This window comes from Procambarus clarkii, chromosome 50 (assembly GCF_040958095.1).
Source record: "Procambarus clarkii isolate CNS0578487 chromosome 50, FALCON_Pclarkii_2.0, whole genome shotgun sequence".
NCBI lineage: Eukaryota > Metazoa > Arthropoda > Malacostraca > Decapoda > Cambaridae > Procambarus > Procambarus clarkii.
Window position 1 is genome coordinate 17,391,969 of NC_091199.1, and position 22,500 is coordinate 17,414,468.

At 54.0% G+C, this 22,500-nt stretch overlaps 1 protein-coding gene across 1 annotated transcript in view; it reads left to right on the forward strand.

The window, feature by feature from the left end:
* LOC123772628 (multidrug resistance-associated protein 1) overlaps positions 1-22,500 on the forward strand; it is a 208,421-nt gene that overhangs the window by 121,882 nt on the left and 64,039 nt on the right. Inside the window, exons 17-18 of the mRNA XM_069303618.1 lie at positions 255-438; positions 10,157-10,271. Of these exons, the coding sequence (XP_069159719.1) occupies positions 255-438; positions 10,157-10,271 (299 nt within the window). The remainder of the gene's footprint in view (positions 1-254; positions 439-10,156; positions 10,272-22,500) is intronic.

The window sequence follows — 22,500 nt, forward strand, 5'->3', positions numbered from 1 at the left end:
TGTTAATGAGTCAAATGTTATCTCCATTTTTTTAATTGTTGCCGCCGGAGGCGCAAAAAGCATTACAGAGGGCAGAAAAGGTCTTGGTCAGACCTCATCTTAGATTATTACATAAACAATTTCATCCATCCTTTACACCTTATAGTTACATGTCAGCTAGTTACAGATAATGTTCGAGCTGCCTCGTATGGGCCAATAGGCCTTCTGCAGTTACCTTTGTTCTTATGTTCTTATGTTGTGTTATCTCCGTGTAGACGAGGATCCTGGTGACCCACGGCGTGGCCTTCCTGCCGCAAGTGGACAAGATCGTGGTGCTGAGGAAGGGCGAGGTCACGGAGCAGGGCACCTACGGCGAGCTGCTGGAGAAGAAGGGCGCCTTCCAGGAGTTCTTGCTCCAGTACCTGTCAGAGAAGGAGGAGGAAGATGAAACACTGGAAGGTGTGTGTGTAAGGTCTTTCATCCCCCTACCTCTCACTGGTGAGGGAGAGGTGTAGATCACTGGTGAGGGGGTGTAGATCACTGGTGAAGGGGTGTAGATCACTGGTGAGGGGGTGTAGATCACTGGTGAGAGGGTGTAGATCACTGGTGAGGGGGTGTAGATCACTGGTGAGGGGGTGTAGATCACTGGTGAGGGGGTGTAGATCACTGGTGAGGGGGTGTAGATCACTGGTGAGGGGGTGTAGATCACTGGTGAGGGGGTGTAGATCACTGGTGAGGGGGTGTAGATCACTGGTGAGGGGGTGTAGATCACTGGTGAGGGGGTGTAGATCACTGGTGAGGGGGTGTAGATCACTGGTGAGGGGGTGTAGATCACTGGTGAGGGAGGGGTGTAGATCACTGGTGAGAGGGTGTAGATCACTGGTGAGGGGGTGTAGATCACTGGTGAGGGGGTGTAGATCACTGGTGAGAGGGTGTAGATCACTGGTGAGGGGGTGTAGATCACTGGTGAGGGGGTGTAGATCACTGGTGAGGGGGTGTAGATCACTGGTGAGGGGGTGTAGATCACTGGTGAGGGGGTGTAGATCACTGGTGAGGGAGGGGTGTAGATCACTGGTGAGAGGGTGTAGATCACTGGTGAGGGGGTGTAGATCACTGGTGAGGGGGTGTAGATCACTGGTGAGGGGGTGTAGATCACTGGTGAGGGAGGGGTGTAGATCACTGGTGAGAGGGTGTAGATCACTGGTGAGGGGGTGTAGATCACTGGTGAGGGGGTGTAGATCACTGGTGAGGGGGTGTAGATCACTGGTGAGAGGGTGTAGATCACTGGTGAGAGGGTGTAGATCACTGGTGAGGGAGGGGTGTAGATCACTGGTGAGAGGGTGTAGATCACTGGTGAGGGAGGGGTGTAGATCACTGGTGAGAGGGTGTAGATCACTGGTGAGGGGGTGTAGATCACTGGTGAGGGAGGGGTGTAGATCACTGGTGAGGGGGTGTAGATCACTGGTGAGGGAGGGGTGTAGATCACTGGTGAGGGGGTGTAGATCACTGGTGAGGGGGTGTAGATCACTGGTGAGGGGGTGTAGATCACTGGTGAGGGGGTGTAGATCACTGGTGAGGGAGGGGTGTAGATCACTGGTGAGAGGGTGTAGATCACTGGTGAGGGGGTGTAGATCACTGGTGAGGGGGTGTAGATCACTGGTGAGGGGGTGTAGATCACTGGTGAGAGGGTGTAGATCACTGGTGAGAGGGTGTAGATCACTGGTGAGGGAGGGGTGTAGATCACTGGTGAGAGGGTGTAGATCACTGGTGAGGGGGTGTAGATCACTGGTGAGGGAGGGGTGTAGATCACTGGTGAGGGGGTGTAGATCACTGGTGAGGGGGTGTAGATCACTGGTGAGGGGGAGTAGATCACTGGTGAGGGGGTGTAGATCACTGGTGAAGGGGTGTAGATCACTGGTGAGAGGGTGTAGATCACTGGTGAGAGGGTGTAGATCACTGGTGAGGGGGTGTAGATCACTGGTGAGAGGGTGTAGATCACTGGTGAGGGGGTGTAGATCACTGGTGAGGGGGAGTAGATCACTGGTGAGGGGGTGTAGATCACTGGTGAGGGGGTGTAGATCACTGGTGAGGGGGTGTAGATCACTGGTGAGAGGGTGTAGATCACTGATGAGGGGGTGTAGATCACTGGTGAGAGGGTGTAGATCACTGGTGAGGGGGTGTAGATCACTGGTGAGGGGGAGTAGATCACTGGTGAGGGGGTGTAGATCACTGGTGAAGGGGTGTAGATCACTGGCGAGAGGGTGTAGATCACTGGTGAGAGGGTGTAGATCACTGGTGAGGGGGTGTAGATCACTGGTGAGAGGGTGTAGATCACTGGTGAGGGGGTGTAGATCACTGGTGAGAGGGTGTAGATCACTGGTGAGGGGGTGTAGATCACTGGTGAGGGGGTGTAGATCACTGGTGAGTGGGTGTAGATCACTGGTGAGGGAGGGGTGTAGATCACTGGTGAGGGGGAGTAGATCACTGGTGAGGGAGGGGTGTAGATCACTGGTGAGAGGGTGTAGATCACTGGTGAGAGGGTGTAGATCACTGGTGAGGGGGTGTAGATCACTGGTGAGAGGGTGTAGATCACTGGTGAGGGGGTGTAGATCACTGGTGAGGGGGTGTAGATCACTGGTGAGTGGGTGTAGATCACTGGTGAGGGAGGGGTGTAGATCACTGGTGAGGGGGAGTAGATCACTGGTGAGGGAGGGGTGTAGATCACTGGTGAGAGGGTGTAGATCACTGGTGAGAGGGTGTAGATCACTGGTGAGGGGGTGTAGATCACTGGTGAGGGGGTGTAGATCACTGGTGAGGGGGTGTAGATCACTGGTGAGGGGGTGTAGATCACTGGTGAGAGGGTGTAGATCACTGGTGAGGGGGTGTAGATCACTGGTGAAGGGGTGTAGATCACTGGTGAGGGGGTGTAGATCACTGGTGAGAGGGTGTAGATCACTGGTGAGGGGGTGTAGATCACTGGTGAGAGGGTGTAGATCACTGGTGAGGGGGTGTAGATCACTGGTGAGAGGGTGTAGATCACTGATGAGGGGGTGTAGATCACTGGTGAGGGAGGGGTGTAGATCACTGGTGAGAGGGTGTTGATCACTGGTGAGAGGGTGTTGATCACTGGTGAGAGGGTGTAGATCACTGGTGAGGGGGTGTAGATCACTGGTGAGGGAGGGGTGTAGATCACTGGTGAGAGGGTGTTGATCACTGGTGAGAGGGTGTTGATCACTGGTGAGAGGGTGTTGATCACTGGTGAGAGGGTGTAGATCACTGGTGAGGGGGTGTAGATCACTGGTGAGGGGGTGTAGATCACTGGTGAGAGGGTGTAGATCACTGGTGAGGGGGTGTAGATCACTGGTGAGAGGGTGTAGATCACTGGTGAGGGGGTGTAGATCACTGGTGAGAGGGTGTAAATCACTGGTGAGGGGGTGTAGATCACTGGTGAGGGGGTGTAGATCACTGGTGAGAGGGTGTAGATCACTGGTGAGAGGGTGTAAATCACTGGTGAGGGGGTGTAGATCACTGGTGAGAGGGTGTTGATCACTGGTGAGGGGGTGTAGATCACTGGTGAGGGGGTGTAGATCACTGGTGAGTGGGTGTAGATCACTGGTGAGGGAGGGGTGTAGATCACTGGTGAGGGGGAGTAGATCACTGGTGAGGGAGGGGTGTAGATCACTGGTGAGAGGGTGTAGATCACTGGTGAGAGGGTGTAGATCACTGGTGAGGGGGTGTAGATCACTGGTGAGGGGGTGTAGATTACTGGTGAGGGGGTGTAGATCACTGGTTAGGGGGTGTAGATCACTGGTGAGAGGGTGTAGATCACTGGTGAGGGGGTGTAGATCACTGGTGAAGGGGTGTAGATCACTGGTGAGGGGGTGTAGATCACTGGTGAGAGGGTGTAGATCACTGGTGAGGGGGTGTAGATCACTGGTGAGAGGGTGTAGATCACTGGTGAGGGGGTGTAGATCACTGGTGAGAGGGTGTAGATCACTGGTGAGGGGGTGTAGATCACTGGTGAGGGAGTGGTGTAGATCACTGGTGAGAGGGTGTTGATCACTGGTGAGAGGGTGTTGATCACTGGTGAGAGGGTGTAGATCACTGGTGAGGGGGTGTAGATCACTGGTGAGGGAGGGGTGTAGATCACTGGTGAGAGGGTGTTGATCACTGGTGAGAGGGTGTTGATCACTGGTGAGAGGGTGTTGATCACTGGTGAGAGGGTGTAGATCACTGGTGAGGGGGTGTAGATCACTGGTGAGGGGGTGTAGATCACTGGTGAGAGGGTGTAGATCACTGGTGAGAGGGTGTAGATCACTGGTGAGGGGGTGTAGATCACTGGTGAGAGGGTGTAAATCACTGGTGAGGGGGTGTAGATCACTGGTGAGGGGGTGTAGATCACTGGTGAGGGGGTGTAGATCACTGGTGAGGGAGGGGTGTAGATCACTGGTGAGGGGGTGTAGATCACTGGTGAGGGGGTGTAGATCACTGGTGAGAGGGTGTAGATCACTGGTGAGGGGGTGTAGATCACTGGTGAGAGGGTGTAGATCACTGGTGAGGGGGTGTAGATCACTGGTGAGGGAGGGGTGTAGATCATTGGTGAGGGGGTGTAGATCACTGGTGAGAGGGTGTAGATCACTGGTGAGGGGGTGTAGATCACTGGTGAGGGGGTGTAGATCACTGGTGAGGGGGTGTAGATCACTGGTGAGGGGGTGTAGATCACTGGTGAAGGGGTGTAGATCACTGGTGAGAGGGTGTAGATCACTGGTGAGGGGGTGTAGATCACTGGTGAAGGGGTGTAGATCACTGGTGAGAGGGTGTAGATCACTGGTGAAGGGGTGTAGATCACTGGTGAGGGGGTGTAGATCACTGGTGAGGGGGTGTAGATCACTGGTGAGGGGGTGTAGATCACTGGTGAGAGGGTGTAGATCACTGGTGAGGGGGTGTAGATCACTGGTGAGGGGGTGTAGATCACTGGTGAGGGGGTGTAGATCACTCGTGAGGGGGTGTAGATCACTGGTGAGAGGGTGTCCTGAGTGTTGTGTCACACTGTTCCTGACGCCCTGAGTGTTGCAACACACTGTTCTTGACGCTCTGAGTGTTGCAATACACTGTTCTTGACGCCCTGAGTGTTGTAACACACTGTTCTTGACGCCCTGAGTGTTGCAATACACTGTTCTTGACGCCCTGAGTGTTGTATCATGCTGTTCTTGACGTTCTGAGTGTTGTAACATACTGTTCTTGACGCCCTGAGTGTTGCAATACACTGTTCTTGACGCCCTGAGTGTTGTATCATACTGTTCTTGACGTTCTGAGTGTTGTAACATACTGTTCTTGACGCCCTGAGTGTTGCAATACACTGTTCCTGACGCCCTGAGTGTTGTATCATACTGTTCTTGACGTTCTGAGTGTTGTAACCTACTGTTCTTGACGCCCTGAGTGTTGTAACATACTGTTCTTGACGCCCTGAGAGTTGTATGACACTGTTCTTGACGCCCTGAGTGTTGTAACATACTGTTCTTGAAGCCCTGAGTGTTGCAATACACTGTTCTTGACGCCCTGAGTGTTGCAACATACTGTTCTTGACGCCCTGAGTGTTGTAACATACTGTTACAAGTACGACAGTAAAGGGTGTTACATTCCATTCTTGACACCCTAAAGAATGTGACATCATGTTCCTGAAACCCTAATGATTATAACATCCGGTTCTTGACACCCTAATTTTTGTAACATCCTGTCATTGATATCAGGAGGGTTTTAACATCCTGTCATTGATATCAGGAGGGTTTTAACATCCTGTCATTGATATCAGGAGGGTTTTAACATCCTGTCATTGATATCAGGAGGGTTTTAACATCCTGTCATTGATATCAGGAGGGTTTTAACATCCTGTCATTGATATCAGGAGGGTTTTAACATCCTGTCATTGATATCAGGAGGGTTTTAACATCCTGTCATTGATATCAGGAGGGTTTTAACATCCTGTCATTGATATCAGGAGGGTTTTAACATCCTGTCATTGATATCAGGAGGGTTTTAACATCCTGTCATTGATATCAGGAGGGTTTTAGCATCCTGTCATTGATATCAGGAGGGTTTTAACATCCTGTCATTGATATCAGGAGGGTTTTAACATCCTGTCATTGATATCAGGAGGGTTTTAACATCCTGTCATTGATATCAGGAGGGTTTTAACATCCTGTCATTGATATCAGGAGGGTTTTAACATCCTGTCATTGACATCAGGAGGGTTTTAACATCCTGTCATTGACATCAGGAGGGTTTTAACATCCTGTCATTGACATCAGGAGGAATTTAACATCCTGTTCATGGCAATGGGAGCGATGCAAAATCCTGTTCTTGATACCTGAGTGGTTTTAACATCCTGTTCTGCAAATCGTGAGGATTGTAACATGCTGTTCTTGATACCCAACAACTGTACATACATGTTCTTGACGCCTTGACGGTTGGAACACAATGTTCTTCATAAAGTGAAGGCTGGAACATCCTGTTCTTCAAATCGTGATGATTGTAACATTCTGTTCTTGACATGGTGAAGGGGGGGGGGTGTACTTGACCAAGCAGCGACCCACTCGTCATGGGGGTGTACTTGACCAAGCAGCGACCCACTCGTCATGGGGGTGTACTTGACCAAGCAGCGACCCACTCGTCATGGGGGTGTACTTGACCAAGCAGCGACCCACTCGTCATGGGGGTGAACTTGACCAAGCAGCTACCCACTCGTCATGGGGGAGTACTTAACCAAGCAGCGACCCACTCGTCATGGGGGTGTACTTGACCAAGCAGCGACCCACTCGTCATGGGGGAGCACTTGACCAAGCAGCGACCCACTCGTCATGGGGATGTACTTGACCAAGCAGCGACCCACTCGTCATGGGGGTGTACTTGACCAAGCAGCGACCCACTCGTCATGGGGGTGTACTTGACCAAGCAGCGACCCACTCGTCATGGGGGAGTACTTAACCAAGCAGCGACCCACTCGTCATGGGGGTGTACTTGACCAAGCAGCGACCCACTCGTCATGGGGGTGTACTTGACCAAGCAGCGACCCACTCGTCATGGGGGTGTACTTGACCAAGCAGCGACCCACTCGTCATGGGGTGTACTTGACCAAGCAGCGACCCACTCGTCATGGGGGTGTACTTGACCAAGCAGCGACCCACTCGTCATGGGGTGTACTTGACCAAGCAGCGACCCACTCGTCATGGGGGAGTACTTGACCAAGCAGCGACCCACTCGTCATGGGGGAGTACTTGACCAAGCAGCGATCCACTCGTCATGGGGGAGTACTTGACCAAGAAGCGACCCACTCGTCATGGGGTGTACTTGACCAAGCAGCGACCCACTCGTCATGGGGGAGTACTTGACCAAGCAGCGACCCACTCGTCATGGGGGAGTACTTGACCAAGCAGCGACCCACTCGTCATGGGGGTGTACTTGACCAAGCAGCGACCCACTCGTCATGGGGGTGTACTTGACCAAGCAGCGACCCACTCGTCATGGGGGAGTACTTGACCAAGCAGCGACCCACTCGTCATGGGGGTGAACTTGACCAAGCAGCGACCCACTCGTCATGGGGAAGTACTTAACCAAGCAGCGACCCACTCGTCATGGGGATGTACTTGACCAAGCAGCGACCCACTCGTCATGGGGATGTACTTGACCAAGCAGCGACCCACTCGTCATGGGGGTGAACTTGACCAAGCAGCGACCCACTCGTCATGGGGGAGTACTTAACCAAGCAGCGACCCACTCGTCATGGGGGAGTACTTAACCAAGCAGCGACCCACTCGTCATGGGGGTGTACTTGACCAAGCAGCGACCCACTCGTCATGGGGGTGTACTTGACCAAGCAGCGACCCACTCGTCATGGGGGTGTACTTGACCAAGCAGCGACCCACTCGTCATGGGGATGTACTTGACCAAGCAGCGACCCACTCGTCATGGGGTGAACTTGACCAAGCAGCGACCCACTCGTCATGGGGGAGTACTTAACCAAGCAGCGACCCACTCGTCATGGGGGAGTACTTAACCAAGCAGCGACCCACTCGTCATGGGGGAGCACTTGACCAAGCAGCGACCCACTCGTCATGGGGGAGCACTTGACCAAGCAGCGACCCACTCGTCATGGGGATGTACTTGACCAAGCAGCGACCCACTCGTCATGGGGGAGCACTTGACCAAGCAGCGACCCACTCGTCATGGGGGAGTACTTGACCAAGCAGCGACCCACTCGTCATGGGGGAGCACTTGACCAAGCAGCGACCAACTCGTCATGGGGTGAACTTGACCAAGCAGCGACCCACTCGTCATGGGGGAGCACTTGACCAAGCAGCGACCCACTCGTCATGGGGGTGTACTTGACCAAGCAGCGACCCACTCGTCATGGGGGTGTACTTGACCAAGCAGCGACCCACTCGTCATGGGGGAGCACTTGACCAAGCAGCGACCCACTCGTCATGGGGTGTACTTGACCAAGCAGCGACCCACTCGTCATGGGGGTGTACTTGACCAAGCAGCGACCCACTCGTCATGGGGGTGAACTTGACCAAGCAGCGACCCACTCGTCATGGGGGTGTACTTGACCAAGCAGCGAACCACTCGTCATGGGGATGTACTTGACCAAGCAGCGACCCACTCGTCATGGGGGAGTACTTGACCAAGCAGCGACCCACTCGTCATGGGGATGTACTTGACCAAGCAGCGACCCACTCGTCATGGGGGAGTACTTGACCAAGCAGCGACCCACTCGTCATGGGGTGTACTTGACCAAGCAGCGACCCACTCGTCATGGGGGTGTACTTGACCAAGCAGCGAACCACTCGTCATGGGGATGTACTTGACCAAGCAGCGACCCACTCGTCATGGGGGAGTACTTGACCAAGCAGCGACCCACTCGTCATGGGGGTGTACTTGACCAAGCAGCGACCCACTCGTCATGGGGGAGTACTTGACCAAGCAGCGACCCACTCGTCATGGGGGTGTACTTGACCAAGCAGCGACCCACTCGTCATGGGGTGTACTTGACCAAGCAGCGACCCACTCGTCATGGGGGTGTACTTGACCAAGCAGCGACCCACTCGTCATGGGGGAGTACTTGACCAAGCAGCGACCCACTCGTCATGGGGGAGTACTTGACCAAGCAGCGACCCACTCGTCATGGGGGAGTACTTGACCAAGCAGCGACCCACTCGTCATGGGGGTGTACTTGACCAAGCAGCGACCCACTCGTCATGGGGGAGTACTTGACCAAGCAGCGACCCACTCGTCATGGGGGAGTACTTGACCAAGCAGCGACCCACTCGTCATGGGGGAGTACTTGACCAAGCAGCGACCCACTCGTCATGGGGGTGAACTTGACCAAGCAGCGACCCACTCGTCATGGGGGTGAACTTGACCAAGCAGCGACCCACTCGTCATGGGGGAGTACTTGACCAAGCAGCGACCCACTCGTCATGGGGGTGAACTTGACCAAGCAGCGACCCACTCGTCATGGGGGTGAACTTGACCAAGCAGCGACCCACTCGTCATGGGGGTGAACTTGACCAAGCAGCGACCAACCTCGAAGACGCAATCATAAATTTTAACACTGTTAATTATAAATAGGTGCTTTATAATATGCTAATTAATATATGTATGTTTATAGTAAAATTTGGTGTATAGTTAGGCTTAATTTAGAATAGGTTGGATGGATTTCTCTGGGAAATATTGTTGTTAAGAAAGAAGCATTAGAGTCCGCTACCGTCGGGTCTCAATGGTTTTATTAAGCAGTCTCCGTGGTGTAGTGGTAAGACACTCGCCTGGCGTTCCGCGAGCGCTATGTCATGGGTTCGTATCCTGGCCGGGGAGGATTTACTGGGCGCAATTCCTTAACTGTAGCCTCTGTTTAACGCAACAGTAAAATGTGTACTTGGATGAAAAAACGATTCTTCGCGGCAGGGGATCGTATTCCAGGGACCATAGGATTAAGGACTTGCCCGAAACGCTACGCGTACTAGTGGCTGTACAAGAATGTAACAACTCTTGTATATATCTCAAAAAAAACAAAAAAGATAAAAAATAACTTTGACGATAGCTTATCTATGAAATATATTTTGGTATTTTATGTATTTACATGTGCAGTTCCTCAGCACCATTATTTGTTTCTTGTGTGCAGACTTGGAGGACATCAAGATGCAGCTTGAGGAGAAGTTGGGCAAGGAGGCGCTTGAGCGGCAGCTGTCACTCAAGAGGCAGGACAGTGAACGTCGCAGAGCACAACAAGAGGCCAAGTGAGATCACTGTGGGTGTGTGGTGTTGGGAGCACTGTGGGTGTGGTGTTGGGAGCACTGTGGGTGTGGGGCGGGGAGCACTGGGTGTGTGGTGTTGGGAGCACTGTGGGTGTGTGGTGTTGGGAGCACTGTGGGTGTGGGGCGGGGAGCACTGTGGGTGTGTGGTGTTGGGAGCACTGTGGGTGTGGGGCGGGGAGCACTGTGGGTGTGTGGTGTTGGGAGCACTGTGGGTGTGGGGCGGGGAACACTGTGGGTGTGTGGTGTTGGGAGCACTGTGGGTGTGTGGTGTTGGGAGCACTGTGGGTGTGGTGTTGGGAACACTGTGGGTGTGTGGTGTTGGGAGCACTGTGGGTGTGGGGCGGGGAGCACTGTGGGTGTGTGGTGTTGGGAGCACTGTGGGTGTGGGGCGGGGAGCACTGTGGGTGTGGTGCGGGGAGCACTGTGGGTGTGTGGTGTTGGGAGCACTGTGGGTGTGGTGCGGGGAGCACTGTGGGTGTGGGGCGGGGAGCACTGTGGGTGTGTGGTGTTGGGAGCACTGTGGGTGTGGTGCGGGGAGCACTGTGGGTGTGGGGCGGGGAGCACTGTGGGTGTGTGGTGTTGGGAGCACTGTGGGTGTGGGGCGGGGAGCACTGTGGGTGTGGGGCGGGGAGCACTGTGGGTGTGGGGCGGGGAGCACTGTGGGTGTGGTGTGGGGAACACTGTGGGTGTGTGGTGTTGGGAGCACTGTGGGTGTGGGGCGGGAAGCACTGTGGGTGTGGGGCGGGGAGTACTGTGGGTGTGGTGTTGGGAGCACTGTGGGTGTGGGGCGGGAAGCACTGTGGGTGTGGGGCGGGGAGCACTGTGGGTGTGGTGTGGGGAACACTGTGGGTGTGGGGCGGGGAGCACTGTGGGTGTGGGGCGGGGAACACTGTGGGTGTGGGGCGGGAAGCACTGTGGGTGTGGGGCGGGAAGCACTGTGGGTGTGGGGCGGGGAGTACTGTGGGTGTGGGGCGGGAAGCACTGTAGGTGTGGGGCGGGGAGCACTGTGGGTGTGGGGCGGGAAGCACTGTGGGTGTGGGGTGGGGAGCACTGTGGGTGTGGGGCGGGAAGCACTGTGGGTGTGGGGTGGGGAGCACTGTGGGTGTGGGGCGGGAAGCACTGTGGGTGTGGGGTGGGGAGCACTGTGGGTGTGGTGTAGGGAACACCGTGGGTGTGGGGCGGGGAGTACTATGGGTGTTGGGCGGGAAGCACTGTGGGTGTGGGGCGGGAAGCACTGTGGGTGTGGGGCGGGGAGCACTGTGGGTGTGGTGTGGGGAACACTGTGGGTGTGGGGCGGGGAGCATTGTGGGTGTGGGGTGGGGAACACTGTGGGTGTGGGGCGGGGAACACTGTGGGTGTGGGGCGGGGAACACTGTGGGTGTGGGGAGGGAGCACTGTGGGTGTGGGGCGGGGAACACTGTGGGTGTGGGGCGGGGAACACTGTGGGTGTGGGGCGGGAAGCACTGTGGGTGTGGGGCGGGAAGCACTGTGGGTGTGGGGCGGGGAGCACTGTGGGTGTGGTGTGGGGAACACTGTGGGTGTGGGGCGGGGAGCACTGTGGGTGTGTGGTGTTGGGAGCACTGTGGGTGTGGGGCGGGGAGCACTGTGGGTGTGGGGCGGGGAGCACTGTGGGTGTGGGGCGGGGAGCACTGTGGGTGTGTGGTGTTGGGAGCATTGTGGGTGTGGGGCGGGGAGCACTGTGGGTGTGGGGCGGGGAACACTGTGGGTGTGGGGCGGGGAGCACTGTGGGTGTGTGGTGTTGGGAGCACTGTGGGTGTGGGGCGGGGAGCACTGTGGGTGTGGGGCGGGAAGCACTGTGGGTGTGGGGCGGGGAACACTGTGGGTGTGGGGCGGGGAACACTGTGGGTGTGTGGTGTTGGGAGCACTGTGGGTGTGGGGTGGGGAACACTGTGGGTGTGGGGCGGGGAACACTGTGGGTGTGGGGCGGGAAGCACTGTGGGTGTGGGGCGGGGAGCACTGTGGGTGTGGGGCGGGGAACACTGTGGGTGTGTGGTGTTGGGAGCACTGTGGGTGTGGGGCGGGGAACACTGTGGGTGTGGGGCGGGGAGCACTGTGGGTGTGGGGCGGGGAGCACTGTGGGTGTGGGGCGGGGAGCACTGTGGGTGTGGGGCGGGGAGCACTGTGGGTGTAGGGCGGGGAACACTGTGGGTGTGGGGCGGGGAACACTGTGGGTGTGGGGCGGGGAGCACTGTGGGTGTGGGGCGGGGAGCACTGTGGGTGTGGGGTGGGGAACACTGTGGGTGTGGGGCGGGGAACACTGTGGGTGTGGGGCGGGGAACACTGTGGGTGTGTGGTGTTGGGAGCACTGTGGGTGTGGGGCGGGGAACACTGTGGGTGTGGGGCGGGGAACACTGTGGGTGTGTGGTGTTGGGAGCACTGTGGGTGTGGGGCGGGGAGCACTGTGGGTGTGGGGCGGGGAACACTGTGGGTGTGGGGCGGGGAACACTGTGGGTGTGGGGCGGGGAGCGCTGTGGGTGTGGGGCGGGGAGCACTGTGGGTGTGGGGCGGGGAACACTGTGGGTGTGGTGTGGGGAACGCTGTGGGTGTGGGGCGGGGAGCACTGTGGGTGTGGGGCAGGGAGCACTGTGGGTGTGGGGCGGGGAGCACTGTGGGTGTGGGGCGGGGAGCACTGTGGGTGTGGGGCGGGGAGCACTGTGGGTGTAGGGCGGGGAACACTGTGGGTGTGGGGCGGGAAGCACTGTGGGTGTGGGGCGGGGAGCACTGTGGGTGTGGGGCGGGGAGCACTGTGGGTGTGGGGCGGGGAGCACTGTGGGTGTGGAGTGGGGAGCACTGTGGGTGTCGGGCGGGGAACACTGTGGGTGTGGGGAAGGAGCACTGTGGGTGTGGGGCGGGGAACACTGTGGGTGTGGGGCGGGGAGCACTGTGGGTGTGGGGCGGGGAGCACTGTGGGTGTGGGGCGGGGAGCACTGTGGGTGTGGGGCGGGGAACACTGTGGGTGTGGGGCGGGGAGCACTGTGGGTGTGGGGCGGGGAGCACTGTGGGTGTGGGGCGGGGAGCACTGTGGGTGTGGGGCGGGGAACACTGTGGGTGTGGGGCGGGGAACACTGTGGGTGTGGGGCGGGAAGCACTGTGGGTGTGGGGCGGGGATAGCACTGTGGGTGTGGGACGGGGAACACTGTGGATGTGGGGTGGGGAGAACTGTGGGTATGAGGCGGGGAGCACTGTGGGTGTGGGGCGGGGAGCACTGTGGGTGTGGGGCGGGGAGCACTGTGGGTGTGGGGCGGGGAACACTGTGGGTGTGGGGCGGGGAACACTGTGGGTGTGGGGCGGGGAGCACTGTGGGTGTGGGGCGGGGAGCACTGTGGGTGTGGGGCGGGGAGCACTGTGGGTGTGGGGCGGGGAACACTGTGGGTGTGGGGCGGGGAACACTGTGGGTGTGGGGCGGGGAACACTGTGGGTGTGGGGCGGGGAACACTGTGGGTGTGGGGCGGGAAGCACTGTGGGTGTGGGGCGGGTATAGCACTGTGGGTGTGGGGCGGGGAACACTGTGGATGTGGGGTGGGGAGAACTGTGGGTATGGGGCGGGGAGCACTGTGGGTGTGGGGCGGGGAGCACTGTGGGTGTGGGGCGGGGAGCACTGTGGGTGTGGGGCGGGGAACACTGTGGGTGTGGGGCGGGGAACACTGTGGGTGTGGGGCGGGGAGCACTGTGGGTGTGGGGCGGGGAGCACTGTGGGTGTGGGGCGGGGAGCACTGTGGGTGTGGGGCGGGGAACACTGTGGGTGTGGGGCGGGGAACACTGTGGGTGTGGGGCGGGAAGCACTGTGGGTGTGGGGCGGGGAGCACTGTGGGTGTGGGGCGGGGAACACTGTGGATGTGGGGTGGGGAGAACTGTGGGTATGGGGCGGGGAGCACTGTGGGTGTGGGGCGGGGAACACTGTGGGTGTGGGGCGGGGAGCACTGTGGGTGTGGGGCGGGGAACACTGTGGGTGTGGGGCGGGAAGCCCTGTGGGTGTGGGGCGGGGAACACTGTGGGTGTGGGGCGGGGAACACTGTGGGTGTGGGGCGGGGAACACTGTGGGTGTGGGGAACACTGTGGGTGTGGGGCGAGAAACACTGTGGGTGTGGTGCGGGGAACACTGTGGGCGTGGGGCGGGGAACACTGTGGGTGTGGGGCGGGGAGCACTGTGGGTGTGGGGCGGGGAACACTGTGAGTGTGGGGTGGGGAACACTGTGGGTGTGGGGCGGGGAGCACTGTGGGTGTGGGACGGGGAGCACTGTGGGTGTGGGGCGGGGAGCACTGTGGGTGTGGGGTGGGGAACACTGTGGGTGTGGGGCGGGGAGCACTGTGGGTGTGGGGCGGGGAGCACTGTGGGTGTGGGGCGGGGAACACTGTGGGTGTGGGGCGGGGAGCACTGTGGGTGTGGGGCGGGGAACACTGTGGGTGTGGGGCGGGAAGCACTGTGGGTGTGGGGCGGGAAGCATTGTGGGTGTGGGGCGGGGAGCACTGTGGGTGTGGGGCGGGGAACACTGTGGGTGTGGGGCGGGGAGCACTGTGGGTGTGGGGCGGGGAACACTGTGGGTGTGGGGCGGGGAGCACTGTGGGTGTGGGGCGGGGATCACTGTGGGTGTGGGGCGGGGAACACTGTGGGTGTGGGGCGGGAAGCACTGTGGGTGTGGGGCGGGGAGCACTGTGGGTGTGGGGCGGGGAGCACTGTGGGTGTGGGGCGGGGAGCACTGTGGGTGTGGGGCGGGGAACACTGTGGGTGTGGGGTGGGGAGAACTGTGGGTGTGGGGCTGAAGATAGGTGTAGGGAGCCTGAGGCCAAATACAAGGTATTATCTGGGAGAGGAAATTTTTCAGGAGTCAGAGAAAGAAAAAGATTTGGGGGTTTATATCACGCCAGACCTGTCTCCTGCAGCACATATCAAGAGGATAACATCAGCGGCATATGCCAGGCTGGCTAACATAAGAACGACATTCAGAAACTTGTGTAAGGAATCATTCAGAACTTTGTGTACCACATATGTCAGACCAATCATGGAGTATGTGGCTCCAGCATGGAGTCCATATCTAGTGAAGCATAAATTTAAATTGGAGAGGGTTCAGAGGTTTGCCCACAGACTAGTGTTCGAACTGAGGGGGCGTGAGCTACGAGGAGAGACTAAGGGAATTAAACCTCACATCACTGAAAGACAGGAGAGTTAGGGGAGGACATGATAACCACATACAAGATTATCAACGGCATCACTGGGCATACGTACTAGCGGACACAGGTGGAAATTGAGTGCCTAAATGAGCCATACAGACATCAGAAGGAATATTTTTAGTGCCAGAGTAGCTAATAAATGGAATGCATTAAGAAGTGATGTGGTGGAGGCTGACTCCATACACAGTTTTAAGTGTAGATACGATAGAGCCCAATAGGCTCTATAGGTTAAGTGTAGATACGATAGAGCCCAATAGGCTCTATAGGTTAAGTGTAGATACGATAGAGCCCAATAGGCTCTATAGGTTCCTTTAAGGTGTTCAGGAACCAGAACACCTTAAAGGAACCTGTAGGGGCCTGTGGCTGAGTGGATAGCACTCTGGACTCGTAATCCCAGGCAATCCCGTGTTCGAGCCCTGGCAATGGCAGAAACAAATAAGCAGAGTTTCTTTCAGCCTGATGCATCTGTTCACCTAGCAGTAATTAGGTACCTGGGAGTTTGACAGCTGCTACCGGCTGCTTCCTGTGTGTGTGTGTGTATGTGTGTGTGTACTCACCTATTTGTGCTTGCAGGATCGAGCATTGACTCTTGGATCCCTGTGTGTGTGTGTGTGTGTGTACTCACCTAGTTGTGTTTGCGGGGGTTGAGCTCTGGCTCTTTGGTCCCGCCTCTCAACCGTCAATCAACAGGTGTACAGATTCCTGAGCCTATTGGGCTCTATCATATCTACACTTGAAACTGTGTATGGAGTCAGCCTCCACCACATCACTTCCTAATGCATTCCATTTGTCAACCACTCTGACACTAAAAAAGTTCTTTCTAATATCTCTGTGGCTCATTTGGGCGCTCAGTTTCCACCTGTGTCCCCTTGTGCGTGTTCCCCTTGTGTTAAATAGCCTGTCTTTATCTACCCTATCAATTCCATTGAGAATCTTGAATGTGGTGATCATGTCCCCGCCTAACTCTTCTGTCTTCCAGCGAAGTGAGGTTTAATTCCCGTAGTCTCTCCTCGTAGCTCATACCTCTCAGCTCGGGTACTAGTCTGGTGGCAAATCTTTGAACCTTTTCCAGTTTAGTCTTATCCTTGACTAGATATGGATTCCATGCTGGGGCTACATACTTCAGGATTGGCCTGACATATGTGGTATACAAAGTTCTGAATGATTCTTTACACAAATTTCTGAATGTCGTTCGTATGTTGGCCAGCCTGGCATATGCCGCTGATGTTATCCACTTGATATGTGCTGCAGGAGACAGGTCTGGCGTGATATCAACTCCCAAGTCTTTTTCTTTCTCTGACTCCTGAAGAATTTCCTCTCCCAGATAATACCTTGTATTTGGCCTCCTGCTTCCTGCACCTATCTTCATTATATTACATTTGGTTGGGTTAAACTCTAACAACCACTTGTTCGACCATTCCTGCAGTTTGTCTAGGTCTTCTTGAAGCCTCAAACAGTCCTCTTCTGTCTTAATCCTTCTCATAATTTTGGCATCGTCCGCAAACATTGAGAGAAATGAATCTATACCCTCCGGGAGATCATTTACATATATCAGAAACAAGATAGGACCGAGTAGAGCCCTGTAGGACTCCACTGGTGACTTCACGCCAATCGGGGGTCTCACCCCTCACCGTAACTCTCTGCTTCCTATTGCTTAGGTACTCTCTTATCCACTGGACCACCTTACCAGCTACACCTGCCTGTCTCTCCAGCTTATGTACCAGCCTCTTATGCGGTACTGTGTCAAAGGATTTCCGACAATCCAAGAAAATGCTGTCCGCACAGCCCTCTCTTTCTTGCTTAATCTGTGTTACCTGGTCATAGAATTTTATTAAGCCAGTCAGGCAAGATTTACCCTCCCTGAACCCATGTTGTCGATTTGTCACGAAGTCCCTTCTCTCCAGATGTGTTACCAGGTTTTTCTTACGATCTTCACCATCACCTTGCATGGTATACAAGTCAAGGACACTGGCCTGTAATTCAGTGCCTCTTGCATGTCGCCCTTTTTGTATATTGGGACCACATTCGCCGTCTTCCATATTTCTGGTAGGTCTCCCGTCTCCAGTGACCTACTATACACTATGGAGAGTAGCAAGCAAAGTGCCTCTGCACACTCTTTCAGTACCCATGGCGAGATCCCATCTGGACCAACAGCCTTTCTAACATCCAGGTCCAGCAGGTGTCTCTTGACCTCCTCTCTCGTAATTTCAAACTCTTCCAAGGCCACCTGGTTTACTTCCCTTTCTCCTAGCACAGTGACCTCTCCTTGTTCTGTTGTGAAGACCTCTTGGAACCTCTTGTGGAGTTCCTCACACACCTCTTTGTCATTCTCTGTATACCTGTCCTCGCCTGTTCTAAGTTTCACTACCTGTTCTTTCACTGTTGTTTTCCTTCTGATGTGACTGTGGAGTAGCTTTGGTTCGGTCTTGGCTTTGTTTGCTATATCATTTTCATAACTTTTCTCTGCTTCTCTTCTCACCCTGACATACTCATTCCTGGTTCTCTGGTATCTCTGGTATCTCTGCTTTCTGGTGTTCTGTTATTCCGGAAGTTCCTCCACGCCCTTTGTGTGTGTACTCACCTAATTGTACTCACCTAATTGTGCTTGCGGGGGTTGAGCTCTGGCTCTTTGGTCCCGCCTCTCAACCGTCAATCAACTGGTGTACAGATTCCTGAGCCTATTGGGCTCTATCATATCTACATTTGAAACTGTGAATGGAGTCAGCCTCCACCACATCACTTCCTAATGCATTCCATTTGCTAACTACTCTGACACTGAAAAAGTTCTTTCTAACGTCTCTGTGGCTCATTTGGGTACTCAGCTTCCACCTGTGTCCCCTTGTTCGCGTCCCACCAGTGTTGAAAAGTTCGTCCTTGTTTACCCGGTCGATTCCCCTGAGGATTTTGTAGGTTGTGATCATGTCCCCCCTTACTCTTCTGTCTTCCAGTGTCGTGAGGTGCATTTCCCGCAGCCTTTCCTCATAACTCATGCCTCTTAGTTCTGGGACTAGTCTAGTAGCATACCTTTGGACTTTTTCCAGCTTCGTCTTGTGCTTGACAAGGTACGGGCTCCATGCTGGGGCCGCATACTCCAGGATTGGTCTTACATATGTGGTGTACAAGATTCTGAATGATTCCTTACACAGGTTCCTGAACGCCGTTCTGATGTTAGCCAGCCTCGCATATGCCGCAGACGTTATTCTCTTTATGTGGGCTTCAGGAGACAGGTTTGGTGTGATATCAACTCCTAGATCTTTCTCTCTGTCTGTTTCATTAAGTACTTCATCTCCTATTCTGTATCCTGTGCCTGGCCTCCTGTTTCCACTTCCTAGTTTCATTACTTTGCATTTACTCGGGTTGAACTTCAACAGCCATTTGTTGGACCATTCACTCAGTCTATCCAGGTCATCTTGTAGCCTCCTACTATCATCCTCTGTTTCAATCCTCCTCATAATTTTTGCATCGTCGGCAAACATTGAGAGGAACGAATCTATACCCTCTGGGAGATCATTTACATATACCAGAAACAGTATAGGTCCAAGGACTGACCCCTGCGGGACTCCACTTGTGACGTCTCGCCAATCTGAGACCTCACCCCTCACACAGTGTGTGTGTGTGTGTGTGTGTGTGTGTGTGTGTATGTGTGTGTGTGTGTGTGTGTGTGTGTGTGTGTGTGTGTGTGTGTGTGTGTGTGTGTGTGTGTGTGTGTGTGTGTGTGTGTGTGTGTGTGTGAGTGAGTGTGTGTGTGTGTACTCACCTATTTGTGTACTCACCTATTTGGGCTTGCGGGGGTTGAGCTTTGGCTCTTTGGTCCCGCCTCTCAACTGTCAATCAACTGGTGTACAGGTTCCTGAGCCTACTGGGCTCTATCATATCTACATTTAAAACTGTGTATGGAGTCAGCCTGCACCACATCACTGCCTAATGCATTCCATCCGTTAACTACTCTGACACTGAAAAAGTTCCTTCTAACGTCTCTGTGGCTCATGTGGGTACTCAGTTTCCACCTGTGTTCCCTTGTTCGCGTCCCACCATTGTTGAAAAGTTTATCCTTGTTTACCCGGTCGATTCGTCTGAGGATTTTGTAGGTTGTGATCATGTCTCCCCTTACTCTTCTGTCTTCCAGTGTCGTAAGGTGCATTTCCCGCAGCCTTTCCTCGTAACTCATGCCTCTTAGTTCTGGGACTAGTCTAGTGGCATACCTTTGGACATTTTCCCGCTTCGTCTTGTGCTTGACAAGGTACGGGCTCCATGCTGGGGCCGCATACTCCAGGATTGGTCTTACATATGTGGTGTACAAGATTCTGAATGATTCCTTACACAGGTTCCTGAACGCTGTTCTGATGTTAGCCAGCCTCGCATATGCCGCAGACGTTATTCTCTTTATGTGGGCTTCAGGAGACAGGTTTGGTGTGATATCAACTCCTAGATCTTTCTCTCTGTTCGTTTCATTAAGTACTTCATCTCCTATTCTGTATCCTGTGTCTGGCCTCCTATTTCCACTGCCTAGTTTCATTACTTTGCATTTACTTTGCATTACTTACTTTGTGTGTTTACTAGTTGTGTTTTTACGGGGGTTGAGCTTTGCTCTTTCGGCCCGCCTCTCAACTGTCAATCAACTGTTTACTAACTACTTTTTTTTTTTTTTTTCACACCACACACACACCCCAGGAAGCAGCCCGTGACAGCTGACTAACTCCCAGGTACCTATTTACTGCTAGGTAACAGGGGCATTCAGGGTGAATGAAACTTTGCCCATTTGTTTCTGCCTCGTGCGGGAATAGAACCCGCGCCACAGAATTACGAGTCCTGCGCGCTATCCACCAGGCTACGAGGCCCCATCGTTCTGTGTGTGTGTGTGTGTGTGTGTGTGTGTGTGTGTGTGTGTGTGTGTGTGTGTGTGTGTGTGTGTGTGTGTGTGTGTGTGTGTGTACTCACCTATTTGTGCTTGCAGGATCGAGCATTGACTCTTGGATCCCGCCTTTCTAGCTATCGGTTGTTTACAGCAATGACTCCTGTCCCATTTCCCTATCATACCTAGTTTTAAAAGTATGAATAGTATTTGCTTCCACAACCTGTTCCCCAAGTGCATTCCATTTTTCCACTACTCTTACGCTAAAAGAAAACTTCCTAACATCTCTGTGACTCATCTGAGTTTCCAGTTTCCACCCATGTCCCCTCGTTCTGTTATTATTACGTGTGAACATTTCATCTATTTCCACTTTGTCAATTCCTCTGAGTATTTTATATGTCCCTATCATATCTCCTCTCTCCCTTCTTTTCTCTAGTGTCGTAAGGTTCAGTTCCTTCAGCCGCTCTTCATATCCCATCCCTCGTAACTCTGGGACAAGCCTCGTCGCAAACCTCTGAACCTTCTCCAGTTTCTTTATGTGTTTCTTCAGGTGGGGGCTCCATGATGGCGCGGCATACTCTAAGACGGGTCTCATGTAGGCAGTGTAAAGCGCCCTAAAAGCCTCCTCATTTAGGTTTCTGAATGAAGTTCTAATTTTCGCCAGTGTAGAGTACGCTGCTGTCGTTATCCTATTTATATGTGCCTCAAGAGTTAGATTAGGTGTCACATCCACTCCCAGGTCTCTTTCTCGAATCGTTACAGGTAGGCTGTTCCCCTTCATTGTGTACTGTCCCTTTGGTCTCCTGTCACCTGATCCCATTTCCATAACTTTACATTTACTGGTGTTAAACTCCAGTAGCCATTTCCCTGACCATCTCTGCAGCCTGTTTAAGTCCTCTTGGAGGATCCTACAATCCTCATCTGTCACAACTCTTCTCATTAATTTCGCGTCATCCGCAAACATTGACATGTATGATTCTACTCCTGTAAACATATCATTTACGTAAATTAGAAAGAGGATTGGTCCCAGCACCGATCCTTGAGGTACTCCACTTGTCACTGTTCGCCAGTCCGACTTTTCGCCCCTTACCATTACCCTCTGGCTCCTTCCTGTTAGGTAGTTCTTCACCCATACTAGGGCCTTTCCGCTTACTCCTGCCTGCCTCTCAAGTTTGTATAGCAGTCTCATGTGCGGTACCGTATCAAAGGCCTTTTGGCAGTCAAGAAATATGCAGTCTGCCCAGCCTTCTCTGTCCTGCCTTATCCTTGTTACTTTATCATAGAATTCTAAAAGGTTTGTTAGGCATGATTTCCCTGTCCAGAACCCATGTTGGTGCTTGTTTACAAACCCAATGCTCTCCAGGTGCTCAACAAGTCTTAGCCTAATTATTCTTTCAAGTATTTTGCAGGGGATGCTTGTCAGTGATACGGGTCTGTAGTTAAGTGCCTCCTCCCTATCACCTTTTTTGAAAATCGGTACGACATTTGCCTCCTTCCAGCAACTGGGCAATTCTCCCGACATAAGTGACTCATTAAAGATCATTGCCAGAGGCACGCTGAGAGCCTGCGCTGCCTCTTTAAGTATCCACGGTGATACTTTGTCTGGTCCAACAGCTTTATTTGCATCCAGTGTTGTCAACTGTTTCATTACATCCTCTGCTGTCACCTCTGTATCTGATAGTCTTTCATCTTGGGTAATCTCTTCTAACAATGGGAGCTGCTCAGGCTCGGTTGTGAACACTCCATGGAATTTTGCATTCAGTACCTCGCAGATTTCCTTGTCGCTTTCTGTATATGCCCCTTCTGTTTTCCTCAGTCTTGTCACTTGGTCATTTACCGACATCTTCCTTCTTATATGGCTATGTAGTAATTTTGGTTGCTTTTTCGCTTTGACTGCAATATCATTCTCATAATTTCTTTCCGACACTCGTCATATGTTAATGTAATCATTCCTAGCTCTGTTACATCTAATCCTGTTGTCCTCTGTCCTTTGTCTTCTGTACTTCCTCCACTCCCTCCTGCTTCTCACCTTTGCTTCCTGACACTGTCTATTAAACCATGGGTTATTATATTCCCTTCTGCTTTTTTCCTTTATTGTTGGAATAAATCTCTCTTCAGCCTCCTTGCATTTCAATATGACTTGGTTCATCATACCTTGCACTGTTTTTC